The sequence below is a fragment of the Rattus norvegicus genome, chromosome 2, assembly GCF_036323735.1.
Source record: "Rattus norvegicus strain BN/NHsdMcwi chromosome 2, GRCr8, whole genome shotgun sequence".
NCBI lineage: Eukaryota > Metazoa > Chordata > Mammalia > Rodentia > Muridae > Rattus > Rattus norvegicus.
In genome coordinates this window covers 197172058-197197453 of record NC_086020.1, presented here as the reverse complement: position 1 = coordinate 197197453, position 25396 = coordinate 197172058, and the positions used below count along the sequence as shown (strand labels likewise).

At 40.5% G+C, this 25396-nt stretch overlaps 1 protein-coding gene and 1 long non-coding RNA gene across 2 annotated transcripts in view; one reads left to right on the top strand and one right to left on the bottom strand.

The window, feature by feature from the left end:
• LOC100912756 (60S ribosomal protein L31-like) overlaps nucleotides 1-7220 on the bottom strand; it is a 39362-nt gene extending 32142 nt beyond the window's left edge. The window contains exon 1 of the mRNA XM_039103942.1: nucleotides 7191-7220. Within this exon, the coding sequence (XP_038959870.1) occupies nucleotides 7191-7220 (30 nt within the window). The remainder of the gene's footprint in view (nucleotides 1-7190) is intronic.
• Nucleotides 7221-9586: 2366 nt separating this feature from the next.
• Nucleotides 9587-25396, top strand: part of LOC134485668 (uncharacterized) — a 52787-nt gene continuing 36977 nt past the window's right edge. Inside the window, exon 1 of the long non-coding RNA XR_010063913.1 lies at nucleotides 9587-10034. This is a non-coding gene — a long non-coding RNA (uncharacterized LOC134485668). The remainder of the gene's footprint in view (nucleotides 10035-25396) is intronic.

Genomic DNA, 25396 nt, shown 5'->3' with positions numbered 1-25396 from the left:
CTTTCTCAGTCAAGCAAGGTGCCAGGAGGGCAAACCTTATATTTGCAGAACCAGAATATGCATAAAATAAATTTTAGGTAATGGCAATCTGTTCAGAGGAGAGAAGAAAAAAATGTCTCCTTTGAGGTATCTAAAATTGAAAAGATTCTTTGATGAAGTAGCTCTAATAGAGCTAGGAAAGCCTGAGACATCCAATCATTGTCATTCTTCCAACCTCCCTTGAACAATCAGAGTACATATGTACAGATACTAGAGAAGCCATGCAAAGATAAGCATGGAGAAATGCATACTTTCTGCTTACCACAGTGAATAATGGCTGGTTACAATACACAGTATATAGTGTAGTTAAAAAATGAGTAAAGCTCATCTGGGATTTACTCCATGTCCTAACATTTAGGGACACTGCATTCTGAGAAAACTGAGTGTGGCAGCTGTTCTTTTTTCCACTTAGATCAGTAAGCTTATCTATAAAACATCTGTTCATGGGAATCTACTTGTTCTCTAAAATCTTGAAAGAAGGACTCATTAAAACCTGTGACAGTCTTTTCTGTGTTTACATCACAAAGATAGATTTTGAACCTTGAGAATAAATACAGATTAACATCAGAAAAATATTGCATGTTTGAACAGATAGAGAGTCTTCATATTGTCAGAGGAATGAGTCAAGGCCAGAAAGAAGAAATTATGTTCTCTGTGTTGAACAGAAGAAGCTGACTGGGATAAGGGTGACTCATCAGTTATAATTCTTATCAAGTTTTTTTTTGTTTCTTGACAGTTGCAGAAATAAATGGTCTATATGCATGATAAAATATTTCTAATATAAATTGGAAGGGAAGAAGTCAAAGTATCACTATTTGCAGATGATATAATAGTATACATAAGTGACCCCTACATTCTACCAGAGAATTCCTATAGCTGATGAACACCTTCAGCAAAGTGACTGGATATAAAATTAACTCAAACAAATTGGTAACCCTCCTTTATACAAATGATAAATGGGCTAAGAAAGAAATTATGGAAACAACACCTTTTACAATAGGCACAAATAATATAAAATATCTTGGCATAACTCTAACCAAGCAAGTGAAAGATCTGTATGACAAGAATTTCAAGAAGAAAGAAATTGAAGAAGACCTCAGAAGATGGACAGATCTCCCATGCTCATGGACTGGTAGGATTAACATAGTAAAAATGGCCATCCTACCAAAGGAAATCTACAGATTCAATGCAATCCCCATTAAAATTCCAACACAAAGGGGTTGGGGATTTAGCTCAGTGGTAGAGCGCTTGCCTAGTGAGCGCAAGGCCCTGGGTTCGGTCCCCAGCTCCGAAAAAAAGAAAAAAACAAAAGAAAGAAAAGGAAAATTCCAACACAATTTTTATAGACCTTGAAAGAGCAACTCTCAACTTCATATGGAAAAACAAAAATCCAGTATTAACAAAACAATACTGAAAAATAAAAGAACTTCTGGGAGAATCACCATTCCTGACTTCAAGCTGTACTACAGGGCACTGGTGATAAAATCTGCATGGTATTGGTACACACGTCGATCAGTGGAATAGAATCGAAGACCAAGAAACGCACCCACACACCTATGGACACTTCATTTTTGATAAAGCAGCCAAAATCGTACAATAGAAAAACGGAAGCAACTTCAACAAATAGTGCTAGACTAACTGCATGTCTGCATGTAGAAGAATGAAATAGATCCATACTTATCATTCTGCATAAAGTCCACATAGATCAAGGACCTCAACATAAAAGCATATGTACTAAATCTCATAGAGTGGAAAATACCCTTGAATGCATTGGCACAGAAGACAAGTTCCCTAACAGAACACAAATGACTCATATTCTAAGACAAACAATTGATAAATGGGACCACATAAAACTGTAAGGCAAAGGACACTGTCAATAGGACAAATCAGAAGTCTAAAGGTTGGGAAAGAATCTTCACAAACCCTACATCTTACGGAAGGCTAATATCTAAAATTTCCAAAGAACTCAAGAAATTAGATACCAATAACTCAATTCAAAAATGGGGTACAGAACCAAACAGAACATTTTCAACAGAGGAATCTGAGAAACACTTAAAGAAATGTTTAGAGCCCTTAGTTATCAGGGAGATGCAATCAAAACAAGAATTTCTATCTTACATTCAACAGAATAGCTAAGTTAAAAAACTAAAGGGATAGCACATGCTGGGGAGGTCGTGGAGCAAGGGGAACACTTTTTCATTGCTGGTGTAGGTGAAAATTTGAATGACCTCTCTGAAAATCAATCTCAGAAAACTGGGAATAGTTCTTCCCCAAGATTCAGCTATACCATTTCTGGGGATATACCCAAAGATGCTTTACATTCCAACAAAGAAACCCACTCAACTATGTTCATAGCAGCTTTATTCGTAATAGCTAGTAACTGAAAACACCCTAGATGATCCTCAACTAAAGAATGGATAAAGAAAATGTGGAACAGTTACACAATGGAATACTATTCTGCTATTAAAAACAAAGACATCATGAATTTTGCAGGCAAATGGATGGAACTTGAGAATATCATTCTGAGTGAGGTAATCCAGTCCCTAAAGGAGAAGCATGCTATGTACTCACTTTGAAGTAAATATTAGTCATAAAATACAGGTACCATGTTATAACCCACAGACCCAAAGAAGCTAAACAAGGAGGAAGACCCAAATGAGGAAGCTTGAATTTGACTAAGAAGGGGGAATAAAATAGTCATAAGAGGCAAATGGTGGGAGGGACCTGGGAGAGAGTTAGGATAGGAAGGGAAATGGGGGTTTCAGGATCAGGTGTGGGAAAGGACAAGAAAGATGGCAAGATGGCCATGAAAATGATTAGAAATCTGCACCTGATGGGTGTGAGGAGGTTGGGCACCTCCAGGAGGAGACAGATAAAGGACCTTGGATAAGGGAGGTACCTAAAAGTCAAAGGAGGTAACTTTAACTACGACTCACTACATTGGGGATATGGAACCTGAAGAGGTCGCCTCTTGCAGCCAGACAGGAACCCTGGTGGAGTGAAAGAGACACCAACCCACCCACAAAACTTGCAATTCCAAATTTATTCTGTCTATAAGAAATGCAGGCACTGGAGATGGAACAGAGACTGATGGAATGGCCAACTTATAGCTGGCCAAGCTTGAGACCCATGCCATGGGCAAGTACCAATCCCTAACACTATTAACGATACTCTGTTATGCTTGCAGACAGGAGACTGCTTGGCTGTCCTCTGAGAGGCTCCACCCAGCAGCTGACTCGGACAGATGCAGACACCCACAGCCAAGCAGTGGATGGAGCTTGGGAATTCTTATGGTAGAATTAGATGAAGGATTATGGGTCCTAGAGGAGATAGGAACTCCACAGGAAGACCAACTAACCTTGGCTCTTGTGGTTCCCAGAGTCTAAACCACCAACCAAAGAAATTCAAATGCTGGACCTAGGTCTCCCATTCATATGTAGCATATGTACAGCTTGGCTTCATGTGGGTCCTGAACAACTGGAATGGGTGCTAACCCCAAAATTGCTGCCTGTACATGGGATATGTTTTACTAGCTGAGCTGTTTTGTTTGTTCTCAGTGGGAGAAGAAGTGCCTAGCCTCTCAGAGATTTCAAGTGCCAGGGTTAGGGGCATACTTAGGGGGTGCCAGAGGGAAATGGCAGGGGGAATGGGGAAGAATTGTGAGTGGGGGTAACTGGGAAGGGACAGGGAGTAGGATGTAAAATGAATAAGTAAAATTAAATTAAAAATCAATTTCTAAAGCAAAAGGGATGTTAATGTAAGAGAAATAAAGCAGGCTTTATGCAATATTTAGAACAAGCATGGCAAGCCCCATTCTGCCTTTTAACATACCCTAAGTGATATATCACATGCCTGATGCTGGCATTTGAAACCCTTTAGTGGAGCTGGACATGATGGCATACCCATGTAGCCTCATCATTTGTGAGGCAAGAGAAGTAGTAGTTTGAAGTCAACATGGGCTACATAGACTTTCTCAAAAATCAAACACAACCCATAACCCTTCAACAGAGGACTTAAAACCCTCAGAAATCTGTTCTATGGAGTTCTTCTGTAGAACTGTAAATGGCCATGTTTTGAGTGAGGACACATGTTGTTCCTTGTCTTCTTGTGATACATCATGATGTAGTGTGTATATACATGTTATATAGGGGAGTCATAGAACAAAAGCCACTAGAGTCTAGCTTTGGTCTAGCTTTGTACCCTACTGCACTGCTTCTTACTTGTGAGAGTCTGGATTCACTAAACTCTCTGTACCCCAATCCCTTGGCTTTAAAATGATAATAAAAATTATATATATATACATATAATTATGTACATTTATATGAGAGTTCTGTATAAATCTGTGTAAAGTGATTAGATCTAGGGCTAACTGTTTAATAATCATTACTTTTTTCCATTGCTAGTAGTTTCTTAAGGGTACCCTTTTAAAAATTATCTTTTTAATATTGTTTAGGAAATCGATGACCCCCTCCCTATCTCCCCACACTCTCCTCACAGGGTCCCTCCCTCACCCCCTCCCCTTCTCCTCTGAGAGGGTGGGGTCCTCCTGGGCATCCCCTGACCCTGGGTAATCAAGTCTCTGTAGGGTTAGGCACATTATAGGGATAACTTTTATTCTTTGTTCAGAGCAAGAAATTATATCTCTGATTTGCCTGGCCCTATTCCTTCAGCTTAAGGAAATCTATTCTTGAAAACTGTGTAACTCCAGAAGTACAGGTAAGTGTACCTTCCTGAAAGTAAGACTTCTTGGGAACTTATCCAAGAAAGAATTTGTTCACATTCCCTTAAGGAAGAAGCCTCAAATTTCTCCTTGCAGAAATGTCCCTTAAGACTGAAAGACCTTCTTCGGTGGCCTTGGAGGAAATATATCAATTTTTACTCATAATTTTGCATTTTTAAAGAGGTCTGTAAAACAATATAGTTTTAAATCCCTGAAAAAAATCTAAATTTGCTGCAACATGGGAATTGTGGAGATAAAGCATATTTTATTTTTTTTATGGGACCATCAATAAAAAAGGCTTGACCTTATAAAAGTCCTTTGTAAGAGGTTTAGTTAGTTTCATTTTGGCTTCTACTAATGATTCACTACATTTGCAGCTATACCTATTCTATATCTATCTGTCTAATCTATATGTCTGTCTGTCAATCTATCTAGAAAGAGAATGGTAACAATCCAAACTATGTACTTATCAGGGAGAGAGAGAACTTACATTTTCTCTCTTGTTAATTTTAAAACACCCTTCCCTATGGCTCATGACCATTAGGCAGATTATAGGACCTGAACCTCCTCCCCTAAATATAGCAAGATTTTTCTTGGGAGTCTGAGGTGGATGCTATGGTGCTCCACTTAGTCCCCTCCAGCCTCTTACCAAGGCATGGCACTTGCTGACAGTGCATTCTGAATTCTTCTCTAGAGTGGATCTCAAAGGGACTTTTTAAACCAAAAATCATGTCCCTCAATCACAAAAGGGCAGATATTTTACGATTTTACTGGAAAGAGTCCCCTAAAGTTCATAGCTATCAAACCTACAGAAAAATAAACTAGATTAGTGGTTATCAGGTTTGGAGGCTTAACAGTTTTTGAGATAGTGGTAGCTGAACCATGGGATTGTATTAGTAGTAGTAAAGTGATAGATTTTTGTTATGTATGGTTTATGTAATAACATCTACCCCATAATTCAAAACAGAAGCAAAGATTACATAAGTTACAGCAGCATATAGCTAATTTTGAGCTTGGGTAAGGGTGAGGGATCAATTATGTTACGCCTATCCTGTTCATGTTGCCATGGCAAATGTTTGAGCTAGGTTTTCCAGCAATGGGAGGGGGATATGCTGTTTGTGTTACACACTTTCTCTGGAAATGTCTCAGATACCTGCCACAATCAGTGTTTAGATGATGTGAACCTAAGATCAAGCATTGGTGTACTTATGGGATGCTCAGAAGTAAAATGGAAAGGAGGAGGCGAAGCTAAGATGGGTGTTTGTGGCATAGCCATTGAATCTAGTCAACAAAATCGGGGGCAGGAGCTATTGTGAGATGTTCATGAAGAAAATCTTTTCTATGCATTGGAAAGGAAGTCTTGGCAGCTGTCACTGGGGTCTCCTGACAATTGTTTCCATTTTCCTGACATTCTACTTCCAACATGGAGAGTCTTCCTTGCTGGGAGGCTTGGGTAAACAAATACTTGCAAAGAGGAAGCTGCTTTTCCGAGTCTGAAGGAAGTGGAAAGGCACTGTAATGCAAATTGTACTAGCTTCCGTTCCCACTGAACTGTTGCCAAGAATCCCCTCCTGAATGCAACTAGCTCCATTTATGACATTTCCTTAGGATGAATTAAGTTATTTATTCACATTTATTTGGTGATTCTTTCATTCTGCAGATGTTTTCAACCATCTCCTGGGTGCCTAACTCATGTCACTGTGTTAAAAGCCAGTAATCAATTCACTGTTAACAATTATCAGTGAGGTTTAGGCCTTGAATTGCTCTGCCCAATATAACCACTTAGAACTATTTAGTTTTTATTTAAACTCTTTAAACTTTTAACATTTTCAAGAATTTTATACCCGAGTATTGCATTTTACATTATTTTCATTCTTCCTGTCTCCTCTCCTGTGTTTTCCACATTCCTTCTCAAATTCTCAACCTCTTTTATAACTATTGTTGTTACAACACCCTCACACACATGCGCGCGCACACACACACACACACACACACACACACACACACACACACGACATTAGAGTGGTGACCACTGTTATTTCAGTGTGGGGACCACTGGGATTCCAAAGGTACAGCTACTCAACCAAAAGGGAGAATCAAAGGCCCTTTTTATCACCATGTGAGAATCCTGAACCTTTGAAAATAACCCTCCCAGGTTAAAAAATGAATTTCTTAAATTTCAAGACTGAATTATGTATTACACAATGTTTATTTTCCTCTTCCCCATTGGTAGGGCATATTGGTAGTGAGCATGAACATTCCCAGGAGCAGTTACATGACTATATCAGGCCTTGTCTCTATTCTGTGAGCCCAGGCTGCCATTAGCTTTGAAACCTACATATGGGAGGATGATTCTTGTCTAAGATGACTTGGATGCCTCCTATGTGACTGAAGGCAGCAGATCCCATAAGAGCTCCTGATTTTACCTTACCTTCTTAGCTTCTAAGAAGGTATCTGCCATCTTCCCTTTCTAAGCAAATGGTTTGCATAGTCTAAGATGCCTTCATCAGAACCCAGAAACAGGCCCCATTTTTCCTTCACTTTTCTCCCTCTAGTTCTGCAGTTACCACTTACACATCACCCCACAGATCTCCCTGTCCTGCCTTTCCTTTAAGCTCTTCCACACTCAAGCCCTACCATCTTTTCCTGAACAACCCCGGGGGCCTCCTGTTTTCCGTTTCCAAACATCAGCCAACTTGAAATCAATGGGCAGTGATGGCTACTTGGCTGTGCTCCAAATTTAAAAGGATAAGAAGTCAAAGCAATGACAACAGGAAGAATGTAAGTTAGACTTAAAAACAACTTCTTGTCAAAATAATGACTTCGTATGTGTGTGGGATGGATATTGACTTGGAAGAAGCATAAGGGAAACTTCTGGGCTGCTATAAGTATTCTATAACATGATGTAGGTGTTGGTTATGTGGGTGTGCATATATATATATATATTCATATAAGTTATACCTCAATTTTGAAAAGTTAAAAAAATGGAAAAGATGTTTTGCCAAGACTATACAGACAGTTTGGCAGGATGTGAAGGGTTGCTGCAATTGGCTTTCCTGGTTTTCTTTTAGAATAGGATGGAGTCCTAGCCTCCTGGGGTTTGCAGTGCCTCAAATTAAAGAGATATAATCAGAAATCACATTTGTTTTGCTCTGTTCTACCCTTGGCTTTGTACTAGGTGCATCGTAATGAATATTTAATATGTCACTTAACATTTTATCATAGAAGAGTATTTAAGGGCATTATGAATAATTAATATTTTGGGTGGAGAACTGCTTGAAAATGTCCAGTCTGGGCCACTCTCACTGTGGGACCAAACCATTGTGAAATTCTTTAAGTGGAATGCTGTCATCTGCATGCCAAGCTTTTCCTGGATCTGCCCAAATGACTGTGTCCTTTAGCTTTAAAATAAGCTAGTCTCAACCACAGAGACTCTGGTGATAAAGAGTGGCAATTTAAATTTATGAAGAAACATAGTAACACATACTGTTTCTGGAAGAAGTGCAGGTGATGAATTTCTTTCTCAGGTCTCCAGACAATGGGAGACCTTGACCAATTGGTACACAGTGTGCAGGGACAGTCTGGATGTGTTGTCACCTTCTGGCAGGTGCCTGCGCTTGCTGTATTGTATGGTATAGGACTGACGGAGGTTTGAGTACACTGTGGTAGTTCAGTAGTTTAAATGTGGGGCTCAGCACTACATTATTTGTGTTTAACAGCTGCAAGCTTCTTAGCCATGGATAAGATGAGTATAGGGCTGTTTTCGTAATTTTAAGTTTTAATTATTTTACATGTAACAAATAATCCTCAGCATATGATATGACGTTTATGGCCAAAGAGACTGAATAGTACATCACACACACACACACACACACACACACACACACACACACACACACACACATATTTTTATAAGAACTGATAAAAATTTCAGGTCTAACTGTCCACAAGTGTATGTTTTAAACTACTGTTAGCCCTTTCCTTGAAAGCCTTGCACCGTGAATGGAGACATGATGGGCATCAGGGAATAGGAGAAGGTAAATGTGTCTCCTTGCTCTGAATGTTGGCTTCAGAAGGCAATCCTGGGCTGAGGGTCTGGGGTGGTATTGACCGAAGAGCTAAGTTGTAGCCCTGTCACCTCCTTTCGCCTGCATAGGTCACTCACTTCCTGTCTGCTAGCTCCACAGCTCCGTAGTAAGGGATGAGACTAACGGTCTATAAAGAGCCTTCTGACTCTAACCTTTGCATTCCCCAGCAGCAGCCCTAACAGCCTTTCCTACATCATTCCTCTGCTTGGGTCTGTGAAATGTCTGAAGGCACCTCAGATAACAAATGGAACTGAGCAAATCTTTCTTTCAGGCTTGCCAGTATTGATTTCCTCCAAATGAAGGCTCAGTGTGCTGCTGAGGTGGGAGACAGGGTTAGTACACAGTGTTCTTCCCCAGTCCACAGAGGGCAAACCTTCACAAAGCTGTCTGCTCCAGTTGTGTGTCTTTGTAATTCTTCCTATGTGCTGTGTTTCCTATACCATAAAGAACCAGTTAAACTCCAGAAAAGGAAAATGTATGCTTATATCTGAGAAGAGAGCAGTATCAGACTGATTTGGCATTGTAATTTTCCATGACCTTGGAAGACAACCTTGGGATCCCGAGTCCTTGTTTTTCATTCATGTATCATCCTGAAGCTTTAGAAAGAATAATTAGGAGTGTTGTAAACAGCTGTCCGATTACAAAACAGCTCTGCTGCTCAGTGGGTGACTGTCTTCTATGAATAATGGTCATTTTCAAAGGTAAAAACTGAGATCCAGATCAACTCAGAGCTGCACAGTAAGGGCAAACTGGACCTTAAGTGCAGGACTTTTGTGTCCCTGACCACAACTCTTCTCACTCTGTCCGTCTGGAGACAGGTGTGCCCTTATAATGTTTCCCAGAGCTGTGGCAGTGAAGCCATGCCTGTAGCATCTGGGGACCACTCTGGCCCTTCTCTATATATCCACAGGTAACCCTGCCAATTAAATCCCAGAACACACGGAGTGCAAAGAGCTTTACCGCTATTGCCTTCTACTTCAAACTCCTCTCTGATCTTTGTTTCTATGGCCAATGGATCTTTAAAGTTAAGTTATGTTAATTTACGAATACAACTTCACAAATTGTACCCCTTCGTGTCAGTCCATAAGGACTACTCAAATGTTCTGCAACCAACTTTGCAGATCACCTCGAACTTGAGCTTCACAGAGGATCTAGACTGTGATCATCTGGCAGCAAGACAGGAAGAGGTGAGTCCTTTCACTTTGATTTGCTTCACTTTCTGTTCCTTTGTATCACATGAACGCACTCAATATCCAGAGGAACTGATGTGCTTCCCTTGTCTGGGATGATGTTCAGATGACAGCCCAGCGATTGCCCTTTTACATTCTTTAACATTCTCCTGTCTCATTCCCTTTTCTCTCCAAGCAACAGAAATGTCTAAAATTTAGAACTAGAAATACCTGAATACATTCAGACATTTGGGGGGCACTATCTGGGGTGAGGTCTTTCAGCAGAAACAACATCTGAGACATGAACCTGTGACCTCCCACACCCCACACAGAGAAACTTAACTGCATTCAGCTTCTAGATACATTGCCCTGAATGTCTTTGCTGTTTTGATTTTTCTGTAGTGGTGGTGTGCCCTCTGCTGTTCAATGTGTAGAAGTGAGCTCATCCTAACACTGATTTCTCAGAGCCTACAGGGACTTGAGTCCCAAACTTGAAATGTGCTCTTTTAAATAAGAAAAGATTGTTTCCATGGGTCCTTTATAACAGGGAAAAGAGATGGAGTATGTCACCATATGGGAAAGAAACACTAGACCGGGTCCCTGGACACACAGGACACACAGCCCTCCCTCCCTCCCTCCCTCCCTCCCTCCCTCCCTCCCTCCCTCCCTCCCTCCCTCCCTCCCTCCTTCCCACGGTATCTATCTCAGAGTGTGAAGTAAAGATGAATGTTCCTACCTGCAGTGCCAGTGTGGCCATTTTGTACCTCCCCTTTCTCTCTTTATCCTCTTGGCTTATTTTCTTGTGTCTTGTTGGACTAGTTAAGTCTGTCAAGACAAGACCACAAGTAGATCGTAAAAGCACAATCATTAGTCATGTCTCTGTGGGGAGAATACTTAAGCCCAGTAAGGTATATTTCATTCTTTTGACTCATAAAGTTACTAATAATCACAATTACTATAATGAGAGAGATTTGTGAAAGGAGAAAACATTTCAGTAAGGCAGAATAATTTGTGGTGAGTATTGCTAGCAAGAGCAGACTATACACTTGAAAACTGTGAGAGTGAATTTCAAGTGCTCTCGGTAAGTATGTGCAATAATGCATTTGTAATAGTTTGATTTAGACATTTCATATGGTGAAGCTACCATGCTGCATACCACAAATACATATACAATTTACTTATTAAAAAAATCATACACACAACAAACTTATCTACAGTGCTTAGTCTGGGCAGGCACTTTTTTGTGATCTAGTTAGTTTTAACATTTTTATTACTTTTATTTTTTTACATTCCAGTCATTGTCCACCTCCTGGTCTGCCCTCCCACAGTTCCTCATCCCCCCAAGAGGATGTCCCCAACCCTGCCAGGCCTCCCCACTTCCTAGGGCCTCAAGTCTCCAGGGTTAGGCGAGTCTTGTCCCACTGAGGCCAGGCCAGTCAGTCCTCTGCTGTGGATTCAGGTTAGTTGAGACTGCTGTTCTTCTTATTGGGTCTCCTTCCTCCTCAGCTTCTTCCAGTCTTTCCTTATTCAACCACAGGGGTCACTGACTTCAGTCCAATGGTTGGGTCTAAGTATCTGTGTCTGTCTCAGTCAGCTGCTGTTGGGTCTCTCAGAGAACAGCCATGCTAGACTCCTATCTGTAAGCACACCATAGCATAAGTAATAGTGTCAGGCCTTGGAGCCTCCCCTTGAGATGGATCCAAAGTTGGGCCTGTCACTGGACCCCCTTTCCCTCTGTCTCCTCTCCATTTTTGTCCCTGCAGTCCTTTTAGACAAGAACAATTCTGGGTCAGAATTTTGATTTACTCTTCTGTGTCCAGACCCTTAACCACCATGCTGTGCTGTCTTTCTGACTCACAAGGGAGACAAAAACCAATTAAGAGGACTAAATACACTTTGGTGAGCTCTCTTGATATGGACACACACTTTCTTACAGAAAGACTTAAAGGGGTTGATGTTCGGACATTTTAGTGGGGAGAGACATGAGTGATAACCTTTAGACCCTTGCCAACTGTTGTGGTTGGTGCTTTTTAGAACCCAGAGTTCCTCCAGGAAGCAAACACTATGACAATAATCATTCTACCAAAGAAATCTGAGCACAGAGGCTAAGTAGCTTGCAAGAGATCTCACAGCCAGTATGTGATAGAATTCACTTTGAGCACAGGTCTTGCTTCCAGATGCCCAGTCACTGTACTTTAGGGCCTAGAGACTTTGCTAGAATAAAAATGGACACCAGATCAAACAGACAGACAGACAGACAGACAGACAACAACAATATTTATCTTTAAAATCCTTTACCTAGGCATTTCATTAAGTGATGAAGAAGGTGAGAGGTCGCTAGAGATTGTAGGTAAGCAGAGATCATCACATTGCTGTGTGATAAAATCCACCCTGGAGAGCAGTTTAAGAGTGGAGGATACAATGCAAGTACTGAAGGACGAGGAAGGGACTGAGCAACTGAGACTGGACCTTATGGCCTCATGTGGGCTTCACTTGCCTGTTTCCCTTTCCTTGAATTGGTTTGACTCCCGTGGTTTTCGTGTGGTGCATACAGATATCTCCTTTTACTTTATGCATTTGATGATAAGGATCAAGATCAATGAATGGCATTCCTAACAGAGTTTTCAATTTTCCTCCTCTTGTCAGGGAAATGCCATTTTATTGACATTTGCAAATCTGTATCTTTCATTCAAAGTAGTTTTATATTTGAAGATTTATTTTATACTCACTCGTACCAGATATCAAAGGCTATAGTTTGTATCGAAAACTCTGAGAATTAAAATTCTTTCTATTTCAAAAATTATTTTATTTATTTACATTCCAGTTGTTGCCCCCCCCGTCTCCCCTCTCAAAGTTTCTCATCCCACTCCTCCTCCCTATTGCCTCTGAGAGGGTTCTCCCCCCCAACAGCCTCTCCCTTCCCTGGGGCCTCAGTGCTCTTGAGGATTAAGTGCATTTCTCCCACTGAGGCTAGATCAGGTAGACTTCTGCTACATATGTGCCAGGGGTCTCAGACCTGCTTGTGTATGCTCTTGGTTGGTGGCTCAGTCTCTGGGAGCTCCCTTGGGTCTGGGTTAGTTGAGACTGCTGGTCTTATGGGGTCATTCTCCCTTTCAGCTTCTTCAATCCTTCCCCCATTTCAATCACAGGGGTCCCTGACTTCAGTCCTATGGTTGGGTATAAGTATCTGCTTCTGTCTCAGTCGGCTTCTGGCAGGGTTCTAAGAGGATTTCAATGCCAGGCTCCTGTCTGTAAGCACATCATAGTAGTGTTAGATCTTGGTGTCCCCCATGAGATGGATTCCAAGTTGGGCTGGTTCTTGGACTGCTTTTCCTTCAGTATCATCTCCATTTTTGTTCCTGCAGTTCTTTTAGACAGGAGCAATTCTGGGTCGAGAATTTTGACTCTGGGTTAGTAACCATGTCCTTCCACTTGAGGCCCTGTCTATCTACTGGAGGTGGATTCTTCAAGCTCCCTTTTCCAAATGGAGCATTTTGGCTAAGGTCACCCCCAATGAGTCCTAAGAGTGTCTCATCTCCCATGTCTCTGGTACTTTCTAGAGGGCCCGCCTCCAAACTCTCACTTCCCTAGGCTGCTCATTTCCATCCATTCTCTTGACCCTCTGGGCTTCTTTCATATCCCCTCCTACCATACCTGATCCTGTTCCCCCTTTCCCTTCCCTCTCCCCTTTCCCATCCAGGTCCCTCTCTCAGTCTCCCTCCTGTGATTATTTCCTTCCCCTTTCTAAGTGGGATTGAAGACCCTCACTTGAGCCTTCCTGCTTGTTAAAATTCTTAAGGTCTGTGGGTTGTATCCTAGGTATTCTGTATTTTTTTGGCACTTATCAGTTATCCGCATACCATGCATGTCCTTTTGGGTTGAAGTTACCTCAATCAGGATGATATTTTCTAGTTTCATTTGCCTGCAAAATTCATGATGTCTTTATTTTTACATTACAATATTACATTGTGTAAACAAACTACATTTTCTGTATCCATTCTTTGGTTAAGGGACATCTGGGTTGTTTCCAGCTTCTGGCTATGACAAATAAGGCTGCTATGGACATAGTGGAACACATGTCCTTGTAGTATGGTGGGGCATCTTTTGGGTATAGGCCCAAGAGTGGTATAGCTGGATTTTCAGGAAGAAATCTTTTCAGTTTTCTGAGGAACCACCAGATTGATTGTCAGAGTGGTTGTATCAGTTTGCAATCCCACCAGCAATGGAGGAGTGTCCTCTTTCTCCACACCCTCATCAGCATGTGAGGTTACTTGACTTTTGATTGGTGTGAGGTGGAATCTCAGGGTCATTTTGATTTACATTTCTCTGATGACTGAGGACTTTGAACATTTCTTTAAGTGTTTGTTAGCCATTTTGAGATTTTTTCTCTTGTGAATTCTGTTTAGGTCTGCACTCTATTTTTAATTGGGTTATTTGGACTTTTGGGGGTTAACTTCTGATAGGTTTGCCTTTATGTGTTCCCTGGCTTTTTTCCCTTACAGGTTTTAATGTTGACTGGGAATTTAGTGTTTTGATTATGTGATGAAGGGATTTTCTTTTCTGATCCAATCTATTTGGTGTTCTGTAGGCTTCTTGTACCTTTAGGTTAGGGATGTTTCTTCTAGGATTTTGTTGAAGATATTTTCTGGCCCTTTGAGCTGGTATTCTTCACCCTTTCTAGTCCTATTATTCTTAGGTTTGATCTTTTCATTCTGTTCTGAATTTCCTGGATATTTGGGTTAGGAGCTTTATATACTTTGTATTTTCTTTGACTGATGTATCAATATTTCTATGGTATTTTTTTCCCGGAGATTCTCTCTTTTATCTCTTGTATTCTATTACTGATGCTTGAATCTGTAGCTCCTGTTCTCTTTCCTAAGTTGTCCATCTCCAGGGTTGCTTCCCTTTGCACTTTCTTTATTGTTTCTACTTCTAATTTTAGTTCTTGGACTGCTTTTTTCAATTCCTTCACCTGCTTGATTGTATTTTTCTGTATTTATTTAAGAGACTTGTTTGTTTTCTCTTTAAGGGCTTTTGCCTGTTTGTCTGTGTTTTTCTGTATTTCTTTAAGGGAGTTATTTATGTCATCCCTAAAGTCTTCTGCCATCTTCATGAGGTGGGATTTTAGTTCATTATGTTGATTTTCATGCATGTTATGGTAGCCAGGGTTTCCGGTGTCCCTGGTTACTGGAGGTCTGTGTCTTTGGTCACTGTGGACTTCCTGGGAGGCTTGCAGGCTGTAGCATTTGGGCTGGTATCAGGCCACTGGTCTGGCCCAGGTGTGGAAGTAGCATGAAAGGAAGGTGGAGCTTGGAGGTGATGGAGGCTGTAGGTCACATGTTTGCTGGGCTGTGTGGGTATCCCAGGTGGCTGGGTATTTAGGTGAAATTCTCACCTGTGTCTTTTGTCACTGTGGAACTCCAGGGAAACATACAGGCTTCTTGTTTCGATGTTTATCTGTCAGGCTGCTGATCTGATACAGGTGGGGAAGTGGGCCAGAAGGAAGGAGAATCAGGCAGTATTAATGTCACAAATGCATGCTATCCATGTCATGAATTTGGAGCTTACCTGAACTCCCTTCAAAGCACAGGAGTAGCACACAGAGCACAACCACTCAAGCCTGCTCAGTTATAGCCTAAAATTCCTTCTTAAAGATACACATTGACGTGAGTTGACTTTAGACTTCTTGACTTGCAGTTAAAATATTTCTTATTTTCCTAATATCATTTGTTCAGCACTGTTTCAAGCAGTTTTTTCTGTCATAAATCTTAAAGTGTATAACTTGTCTTACTGCCTGTGGGTGGACAGCAGAATATAGAACATAGCTGGGTTGATGGCATATAGTATATAGTCAAGTAGTAAGAAGGAACCTCATTTCCAAGATCAGATTAGCCTAATTGTCAAATCTTTAAAAGATTATCTTGATTGAAAATTCATGCAGTGAGTCCTGACCACTGTGGGCAGCACCACTCATAGGCTTATGGGCCTGAGCTGAATAAGAAAGCTACCTGAGCACGAGACAGGGAGCAGGCCAACAAGCTGCATTACTGTGCCTGGTTTCCCCTTCAGTTCCTGCTTGAGTTCCTGCCTTGAATTTCCTCAATGATAAATTGTGACCTGGAAACGTCAGATGAAATAAACTGTTTTCTTCCTTAGTTGAGTTGGAGTGTTTTAAACACAGCAACAGAAAATCAAAATAGAACATCATAGCAGTAAAGTGAAACTGCCATATGTAAATAAGTAAGGGGTGTGAGGGAGGGCATAGGCCATGAAACTAGATCAAGATGCCAAGGCAGGGGAAAAAGAAGTGCTAAGGAAGGTTGGGTCAGGGAGGGAGGAGAGGGCAAATGGCATGTTTCATGAAAACTTGAAGGTGAAAGGGAGGGGTGGGGCAGAGGAAGAAGGGCAAATAGAAAGAGGCATTTTTCAAAATTCATTTGAAAAATGCTGTTACAAAACCCAATAGTTGTATATTACTAAAAATAAATAAAAAAATTCTGAGGAAATATACTAAATAAATCATGATCCATTAATAATCTATGATCTATAATACACAAAATGCTTTTTCTTCCTGGGAATATGATCTAACTAGACCCATAGTGAGGGTGATTCTCTGAGAGAAGGCTGTTGGCTCCTATCCTATTTCATTACTGCCTTGGTATCTCCAGTCATCTGTTTTACCCATTAATGAGTTTGCATACTCTTCTTAGATGTGGGGTTAAGGAAATAGGAGGGGTAGGAAATTTGGAGTCTGGATCATGGATTTTTGTTTGTTAAATTCAATCTACATTTGTAAGTGACAGAATCTATCCACGGTATTTAGAAGAGTATCCCTAATAGGCAGTTACCAAAATGTGTGTCATTGCCATTTTCTTCAGAGGTCAAGGTGCAGAGCTGCACTATTTCTCTGCTATTTAACAGAGGTTGTTCGTGATCCTAAAACTGTACAGTTTCAAGTCAGTGGAGAGTGTTAGGAGCTAAACAAATAATTATCTGTAGTCATGGTTTGACTAACCAAAATTAGAAAGTCTTATACATCTTATACATTCAGGCTTACTTGACTTATATGAATATTAATATATTTTTAACATAACAAATTTAAAAAGTAAATATGTATATACCCACAATATAGAAGAATAAAAATTGAGAATGTTTTCAGTAGTTAATAATTATTCTTCAAATACTGGCTAAAAAAAAAATCAGGCTTTCTAGACTTCCCAAGGGAGGTATACAGACTTGCTTATCCAATACTGAAGGATCAGCTCGGAAAACATACATATAAACAACATTATACAAACTGAGCAGGTTGTACTTGTGTATTTAGGAATACATTTTGTTTGCAACAACGATTTTTAAAAATGGCCATGAGTTTAAAAAGGAGCATGAAGGCATATGGGAAAGTTTGGAGGGAGAAAAAGAAAGGGGGAAATAATGCAATTATAATCTCAAAAATTAAAAAAACAATGTTTTTTAAAAAGGCAAAAAAAAAAATAAAAATAAAAAAGAGAGAAAAGAAAGCAGATTTTTCCCCCAGGAAAAAATAATCCTTTGGCCACAGAGACTTGATCCATTGTATTAGTTGAGATGATTTGTGTGAAAAGAAAATTTCAAAACTATTTGGAAATAGGAATGGTTTTATGATCAATAATCTGCAATAGCTGGTTCCAGAATTAATCAACTTAGCAATCCTTGATGCTACTAAGAAGAATCAGGGTATGTTTCATCTATGTTCTTACTATGCCCCTTTTGAAATAAGGCATATGGGATTCATCTTAAAGTCAATGAAAACATACCATTTTTTCAGTGCTTGAAATAGCATTTTGCTCATGCTAGGGAAACACTTGATAACTGATAAAACTGTAGCTCCTTCCCATTTCTCTATTTTTGTTCCCTGGCTGCCATGAGTTGAAGAGGTATCTTCTATTAGACAGCTTTCACTTTGACATACTAAGCATCTCAAGCCCAAAACACTACAGCCCCCAAACCAGACTGAAATCATCAGGTAAAGAGCCTCTCTTTATTAAAAGTTGATTATCCCAGGTATTTGGTCATAGTAACAGAAAGCTTATAAACAAAGAGGCCATGTATGCTGACCTAGCCTGGAAAATTAGGTTCTCTCTGTTAACTTTTTATACTGATTACATTCTTGAAACTGTCAAACTTTTTAGTGCTGTCTCTTTATAATGAAGTACATTCATTCCCTTTCCCATGGACAGTGCCTCTCTGCCATCAAAGGACTTTGGTCTCATCAACCACCCCTTTGCTATTAGAATTCATAATTCTGGCACTTCCCAGGTTCTAACCTCTCTGAAGTTACCTTTAGCATCCTATTCCCCTCTTAAGTTTTCCTCCTTCATTTCTGACAACTGAAAACTTTGCTTTCCTGTTTTACATGGTCTCTCTCTCCCTCTCCCTCTTCTTCTCCCTTCTCTTTCCCTTTCCCTCTCCCTCCCCACCCCTTTCTCTGTGTGTTAAATGTAGGATGTCTTTGTCTCCCTCTGTCACTCTCCACATCATTGTTGAGACAAAGTCACTCAGTGAGACAGAAGCTCACTAATTCAACTAGGTTGCCCAGATACCAGAGATCTTCCCTGTCTCTTCTCCAATGCTAAGGTTACAGGCACACACTGCCCTGTCCAGCTTTTTGTTGGTGTCAGGATCCAAACACTATCTCTCATGTTTGTAAGGGTAGTGCTTTATCTATTGAACCATTCCTCAGTTCCCCCATCTGTTTTGTGTGGGAGAAAATAAACCTGACATGTTGAATCACTATATTGTCTAAAAGTTCCAGAATGATTGTTTTAATATGCAAAACATATTTTTCTTCTAAACTTCTTCAGTGAGCTGCAGTTTTTCATCAAGTATCAAGTGTTTTCCTAGCATGAGCAAGATCCTGTTTCAAGCACTGAAAAATGATATGTTAATCAACTTTAAGATGAATTATCTCAGGAGTACCAGAGAGGAGTGTTTGTTAACGGGGGTAAGTTTAGGAGTGCCCTATCATTAAGCTAGTCATAGCAGTGTGTGTGTGTGTGTGTGTGTGTGTGTGTGTGTGTGTGTGTGTGTGTGTCTATGTTTCGTTTGCAAATCCAGAGAACTCCTGGGTGGGTGCAGTGGGAGTTGAAGCAGATAATTAATTACTGCTACAGATACAGGCTCCACTAATATGATTCTGTAGGATAAAAAATGTAGATAAAACATTTTAATGTGAAGTTTGGAGAAAAATGTGTTCCTGGTTCCTAAGGAGGTTTAAGGGAGTGGGGATAGATACAATCAAGATACATTGTATACATAATATATAAGATTTTCAGAGAATAAATAAAATATTATTAAAATAATTAAGAGAAATGCCATTTGGAACCCTGGTGCACTGAAGCTCCTGGAAACGGCAGCGCATATCTTCCTGGTTGCTGCCGCCACAGAGAGCTCGTGGGCAGCACCCCTCGAGCAAACTTGAGCCTTGGGACCACAGGTAAGACCAACATTTCTGCTGCAAGTGACCTGCCTGGTGAACTCGGGACACACAGAGGCAGAATTCCTCTTGGACTGGGCACTCCCTGTTTTTACCGGGAGTCCCACACCCGTGGATCCTGGCTTGCAGCAGCTCTCTGCTCCCAGACCCCGTGGGAGAGAGACCTCACCGCCTGGTCAGGTGGACACTCCTGAGGCTGCAGAGCGGAAGAGACCACCAACACTGCCCACCCCTGCACACATCCCTGGCCCAAGAGGAAACTGTATAAGGCCTCTGGGTTCCCGTGGGGGAGGGCCCAGGAGCGGCAGGACCCCTGCGCCTGAGACACCGCCGGAACATGGAGGAAGAGACCAGATAAACAGTTCTCTGCACCAAAATCCCATGGGAGGGAGAGCTAAACCTTCAGAGAGGCACACACACGCCTGGGAAACCAGAAGAGACTGCACTCTGCACACATTACTGATTCCAGAGGAAAACACCAAACGCCATCTGGAACCCTGGTGCACTGAAGCTCCTGGAAACGGCGGCACAGATCTTCCTGGTTGCTGCCGCCACAGAGAGCTCGTGGGAAGCACCCCTCGAGCAAACTTGAGCCTTGAGACCACAGGTAAGACCAACTTTTCTGCTGCAAGTGACCTGCCTGGTGAACTCAAGACACAGGCCCACAGGAGCTGAAGACCTGTAGAGAGGAAAAACTACACACCTGAAAGCAGAACACTCTGTCCCCATAACAGGCTGAAAGAAAACAGGAAAACAGGTCTACAGCACTCCTGACACACAGGCTTATAGGACAGTCTAGCCACTGTCAGAAATAGCAGAACAAAGTAACACTAGAGATAATCTGATGGCGAGAGGCAAGCGCAGGAACCCAAGCAACAGAAACCAAGACTACATGGCACCATCGGAGCCCAATTCTCCCATCAAAACAAACATGGAATATCCAAACACACCAGAAAAGCAAGATCTAGTTTCAAAATCATATTTGATCATGATTCAGGAGGACTTCAAGAAAGATGTGAAGAACTCCCTTAGAGAACAAGTAGAAGCCTACAGAGAGGAATCACAAAAATCCCTGAAAGAATTCCAGGAAATCATAAATAAACAAGTAGAAGCCCATAGAGAGGAGTCACAAAAATCCCTGAAAGAATTCCAGGAAAACACAATCAAACAGTTGAAGGAATTAAAAATGGAAATAGAAACAATCAAGAAAGAGCACATGGAAACAACCCTGGATATAGAAAACCAAAAGAAGAGACAAGGAGCTGTAGATACAAGCTTCACCAACAGAATACAAGAGATGGAAGAGAGAATCTCAGGAGCAGAAGATTCCATAGAAATCATTGACTCAACTGTCAAAGATAATGTAAAGCGGAAAAAGCTACTGGTCCAAAACATACAGGAAATCCAGGACTCAATGAGAAGATCAAACCTAAGGATAATAGGTATAGAAGAGAGTGAAGACTCCCAGCTCAAAGGACCAGTAAATATCTTCAACAAAATCATAGAAGAAAACTTCCCTAACCTAAAAAAAGAGATACCCATAGGCATACAAGAAGCCTACAGAACCCCAAATAGATTGGACCAGAAAAGAAACACCTCCCGTCATATAATAGTCAAAACACCAAACGCACAAAATAAAGAAAGAATATTAAAAGCAGTAAGGGAAAAGGTCAAGTAACATATAAAGGCAGATCTATCAGAATCACACCAGACTTTTCGCCAGAAACTATGAAGGCCAGAAGATCCTGGACTGATGTCGTACAGACCCTAAGAGAACACAAATGCCAGCCCAGGTTACTGTATCCAGCAAAACTCTCAATTAACATAGATGGAGAAACCAAGATATTCCATGACAAAACCAAATTTACACAATATCTTTCTACAAATCCAGCACTACAAAGGATAATAAATGGTAAAGCCCAACATAAGGAGGCAAGCTATACCCTAGAAGAAGCAAGAAACTAATCGTCTTGGCAACAAAACAAAGAGAAGAAAAGCACACAAACATAACCTCACATCCAAATATGAATATAACAGGAAGCAATAATCATTATTCCTTAATATCTCTCAACATCAATGGCCTCAACTCCCCAATAAAAAGACATAGATTAACAAACTGGATACGCAACGAGGACCCTGCATTCTGCTGCCTACAGGAAACACACCTCAGAAACAAAGACAGACACTACCTCAGAGTGAAAGGCTGGAAAACAACTTTCCAGGCAAATGGTCAGAAGAAGCAAGCTGGAGTAGCCATTCTAATATCAAATAAAATCAATTTTCAACTAAAGTCATCAAAAAAGATAAGGAAGGACACTTCATATTCATCAAAGCAAAAATCCACCAAGATGAACTCTGAATCCTAAATATCTATGCCCCAAATACAAGGGCATCGACATACGTAAAAGAAACCTTACTAAAGCTCAAAACACACATTGCACCTCACACAATAATAGTAGGAGATTTCAACACCACAATCTCATCAATGGACAGATCATGGTGAAACAGAAATTAAACAGAGACGTAGACAGACTAAGAGAAGTCATGAGCCAAATGGACTTAACAGATATTTATAGAACATTCTACTCTAAAGCAAAAGGATATACCTTCTTCTCAGGTCCTCATGGTACTTTCTCCAAAATTGACCATATAATTGGTCAAAAAACGGGCCTCAACAGGTACAGAAAGATAGAAATAATCCCATGCGTGCTATCAGACTACCAGGCCTAAAACTAGTCTTCAATAACAATAAAGGAAGAATGCCCACATATACGTGGAAATTGAACAATGCTCTACTCAATGATAACCTGGTCAAGGAAGAAATAAAGAGAGAAATTAAAAACTTTTTAGAATTTAATGAAAATGAAGGTACAACATACCCAAACTTATGGGACACAATGAAAGCTGTGCTAAGAGGAAAACTCATAGCTCTGAGTGCCTGCAGAAAGAAACAGGAAAGAGCATATGTCAGCAGCTTGACAGCACACCTAAAAGCTCTAGAACAAAAAGAATCAAATACACCCAGGAGGAGTAGAAGGCAGGAAATAATCAAACTCAGAGCTGAAATCAACCAAGTAGAAACAAAACGGACCATAGAAAGTCTCAACAGAACCAAAAGTTGGTTCTTTGAGAAAATCAAAAAGATAGATAAACCTTAGCCAGACTAACGAGAGGACACTGAGGGTGTGTCCAAATTAACAAAATCAGAAATGAAAAGGGAGAGATAACTACAGACTCAGAAGAAATTCAAAAAATCATCAGATCTTACTATAAAAGCCTATATTCAACAAAACTTGACAATCAGCAGGAAATGGACAATTTCCTAGACAGATACCAGGTACCGAAGTTAAATCAGGAACAGATAAACCAGTTAAACCACCCCATAACTCCTAAGGAAATAGAAGCAGTCATTAAAGGTCTCCCAACCAAAAAGAGCCCAGGTCCAGACGGGTTTAGTGCAGAATTATATCAGACCTTCATAGAAGACCTCATACCAATATTATCCAAACTATTCCACAAAATTGAAACAGATGGATCACTCCCGAATTCCTTCTATGAAGCCACAATTACTCTTATACCTAAACCACACAAAGACCCAACAAAGAAAGAGAACTTCAGACCAATTTCCCTTATGAATATCGACGCAAAAATACTCAATAAAATTCTGGCAAACCGAATCCAAGAGCACATCAAAACAATCATCCACCATGATCAAGTAGGCTTCATCCCAGGCGTGCAGGGATGGTTTAATATACGGAAAACCATCAACGTGATCCATTATATAAACAAACTTAAAGCACAAAACCACATGATCATTTCCTTAGATGCTGAGAAAGCATTTGACAAAATTCAACACCCCTTCTTGATAAAAGTCCTGGAAAGAATAGGAATTCAAGGCCCATACCTAAACATAGTAAAAGCCATATACAGCAAACCAGTTGCTAACATTAAACTAAATGGAGAGAAACTTGAAGCAATCCCACTAAAATCAGGGACTAGACAAGGCTGCCCACTCTCTCCCTACTTATTCAATATAGTTCTCAGAGTCCTAGCCAGAGCAATCAGACAACAAAAGGAGGTCAAGGGGATACAGATCGGAAAAGAAGAAGTCAAAATATCACTATTTGCAGATGATATGATAGTATATATAAGTGATCCCCAAAGTTCCACCAGAGAAGTAATAAAGCTGATAAACAACTTCAGCAAAGTGGCCGGGTATAAAATTAACTCAAATAAATCAGTAGCCTTCCTCTACACAAAAGAGAAACAAGCCGAGAAAGAAATTAGGGAAAAGACACCCTTCATAATAGACCCAAATAATATAAAGTACCTCGGTGTGACTTTAACCAAGCAAGTAAAAGATTTGTACAATAAGAACTTCAAGACTCTGAAGAAAGAAATTGAAGAAGTCCTCAGAAGATGGAAAGATCTCCCATGCTCATGGATTGGCAGGATTAATATAGTAAAACTGGCCATTTTACCAAAAGCGATCTACAGATTCAATGCAGTCCCCATCAAAATACCAATCCCATTCCTCAAAGAGTTAGACAGAAAAATTTGCAAATTCATCTGGAATAACAAAAACCCAGGATAGCTAAAACTATCCCCAACAATAAAAGGACTTCAGGGGGAATCACTATCCCTGAACTCAAGCAGTATTACACAGCAATAGTGATAAAAACTGCATGGTATTGGTACAGAGACAGACAGATAGACCAATGGAACAGAAATTGAAGACCCAGAAATGAACCCACACACCTATGGTCACTTGATTTTTGACAAAGGAGCCAAAACCATCCAATGGAAAAAAGATAGCATTTTCAGCAAATGGTGCTGGTTCAACTGGAGGTCAACATGTAGAAGAATGCAGATTGATCTATGCTTATCACCCTGTACAAAGCTTAAGTCCAAGTGGATCAAGGACCTCCACATCAAAACAGATACACTCAAACTAATAGAAGAAAAACTAGGGAAGCATCTGGAACACATGGGCACTGGAAAAAATTTCCTGAACAAAACACTAATGGCTTATGCTCTAAGACCAAGAATAGACAAATGGGATCTCATAAAACTGCAAAGCTTCTGTAAGGCAAAGGACACTGTGGCTAGGACAAAACGGCAACCAACAGATTGGGAAAAGATCTTTACCAATCCTACAACAGATAGAGGCCTTATATCCAAAATATACAAAGAACTCAAGAAGTTAGACCGCAGGGAGACAAATAACCCTATTAAAAAATGGGGTTCAGAGCTAAACAAACAATTCACAGCTGAGGAATGCCGAATGGCTGAGAAACACCTAAAGAAATGTTCAACATCTTTAGTCATAAGGGAAATGCAAATCAAAACAACCCTGAGATTTCACCTCACACCAGTGAGAATGGCTAAGATCAAAAACTCAGGTGACAGCAGATGCTGGCGAGGATGCAGAGAAAGAGGAACACTCCTCCAGTGTTGGTGGGATTGCAGACTGGTACAACCATTCTGGAAACCAGTCTGGAGGTTCCTCAGAAAATTGGACATTGAACTGCCATGAGGATCCAGCTATACCTCTCTTGGGCATATACCCAAAAGATGCCCCAACATATAAAAAAGACACGTGCTCCACTATGTTCATCGCAGCCTTATTTATAATAGTCAGAAGCTGGAAAGAACCCAGATGCCCTTCAACAGAGGAATGGATACAGAAAATGTGGTACATCTAGACAATGGAATATTACTCAGCTATCAAAAACAATGACTTTATGAAATTCGTAGGCAAATGGTCGGAATTGGAAAATATCATCCTGAGTGAGGTAACCCAATCACAGAAAAACACACATGGTATGCACTCATTGATAAGTGGCTATTAGCCCAAATGCTTGAATTACGCTAGATACCTAGAACAAATGAAACTCAAGACTGATGA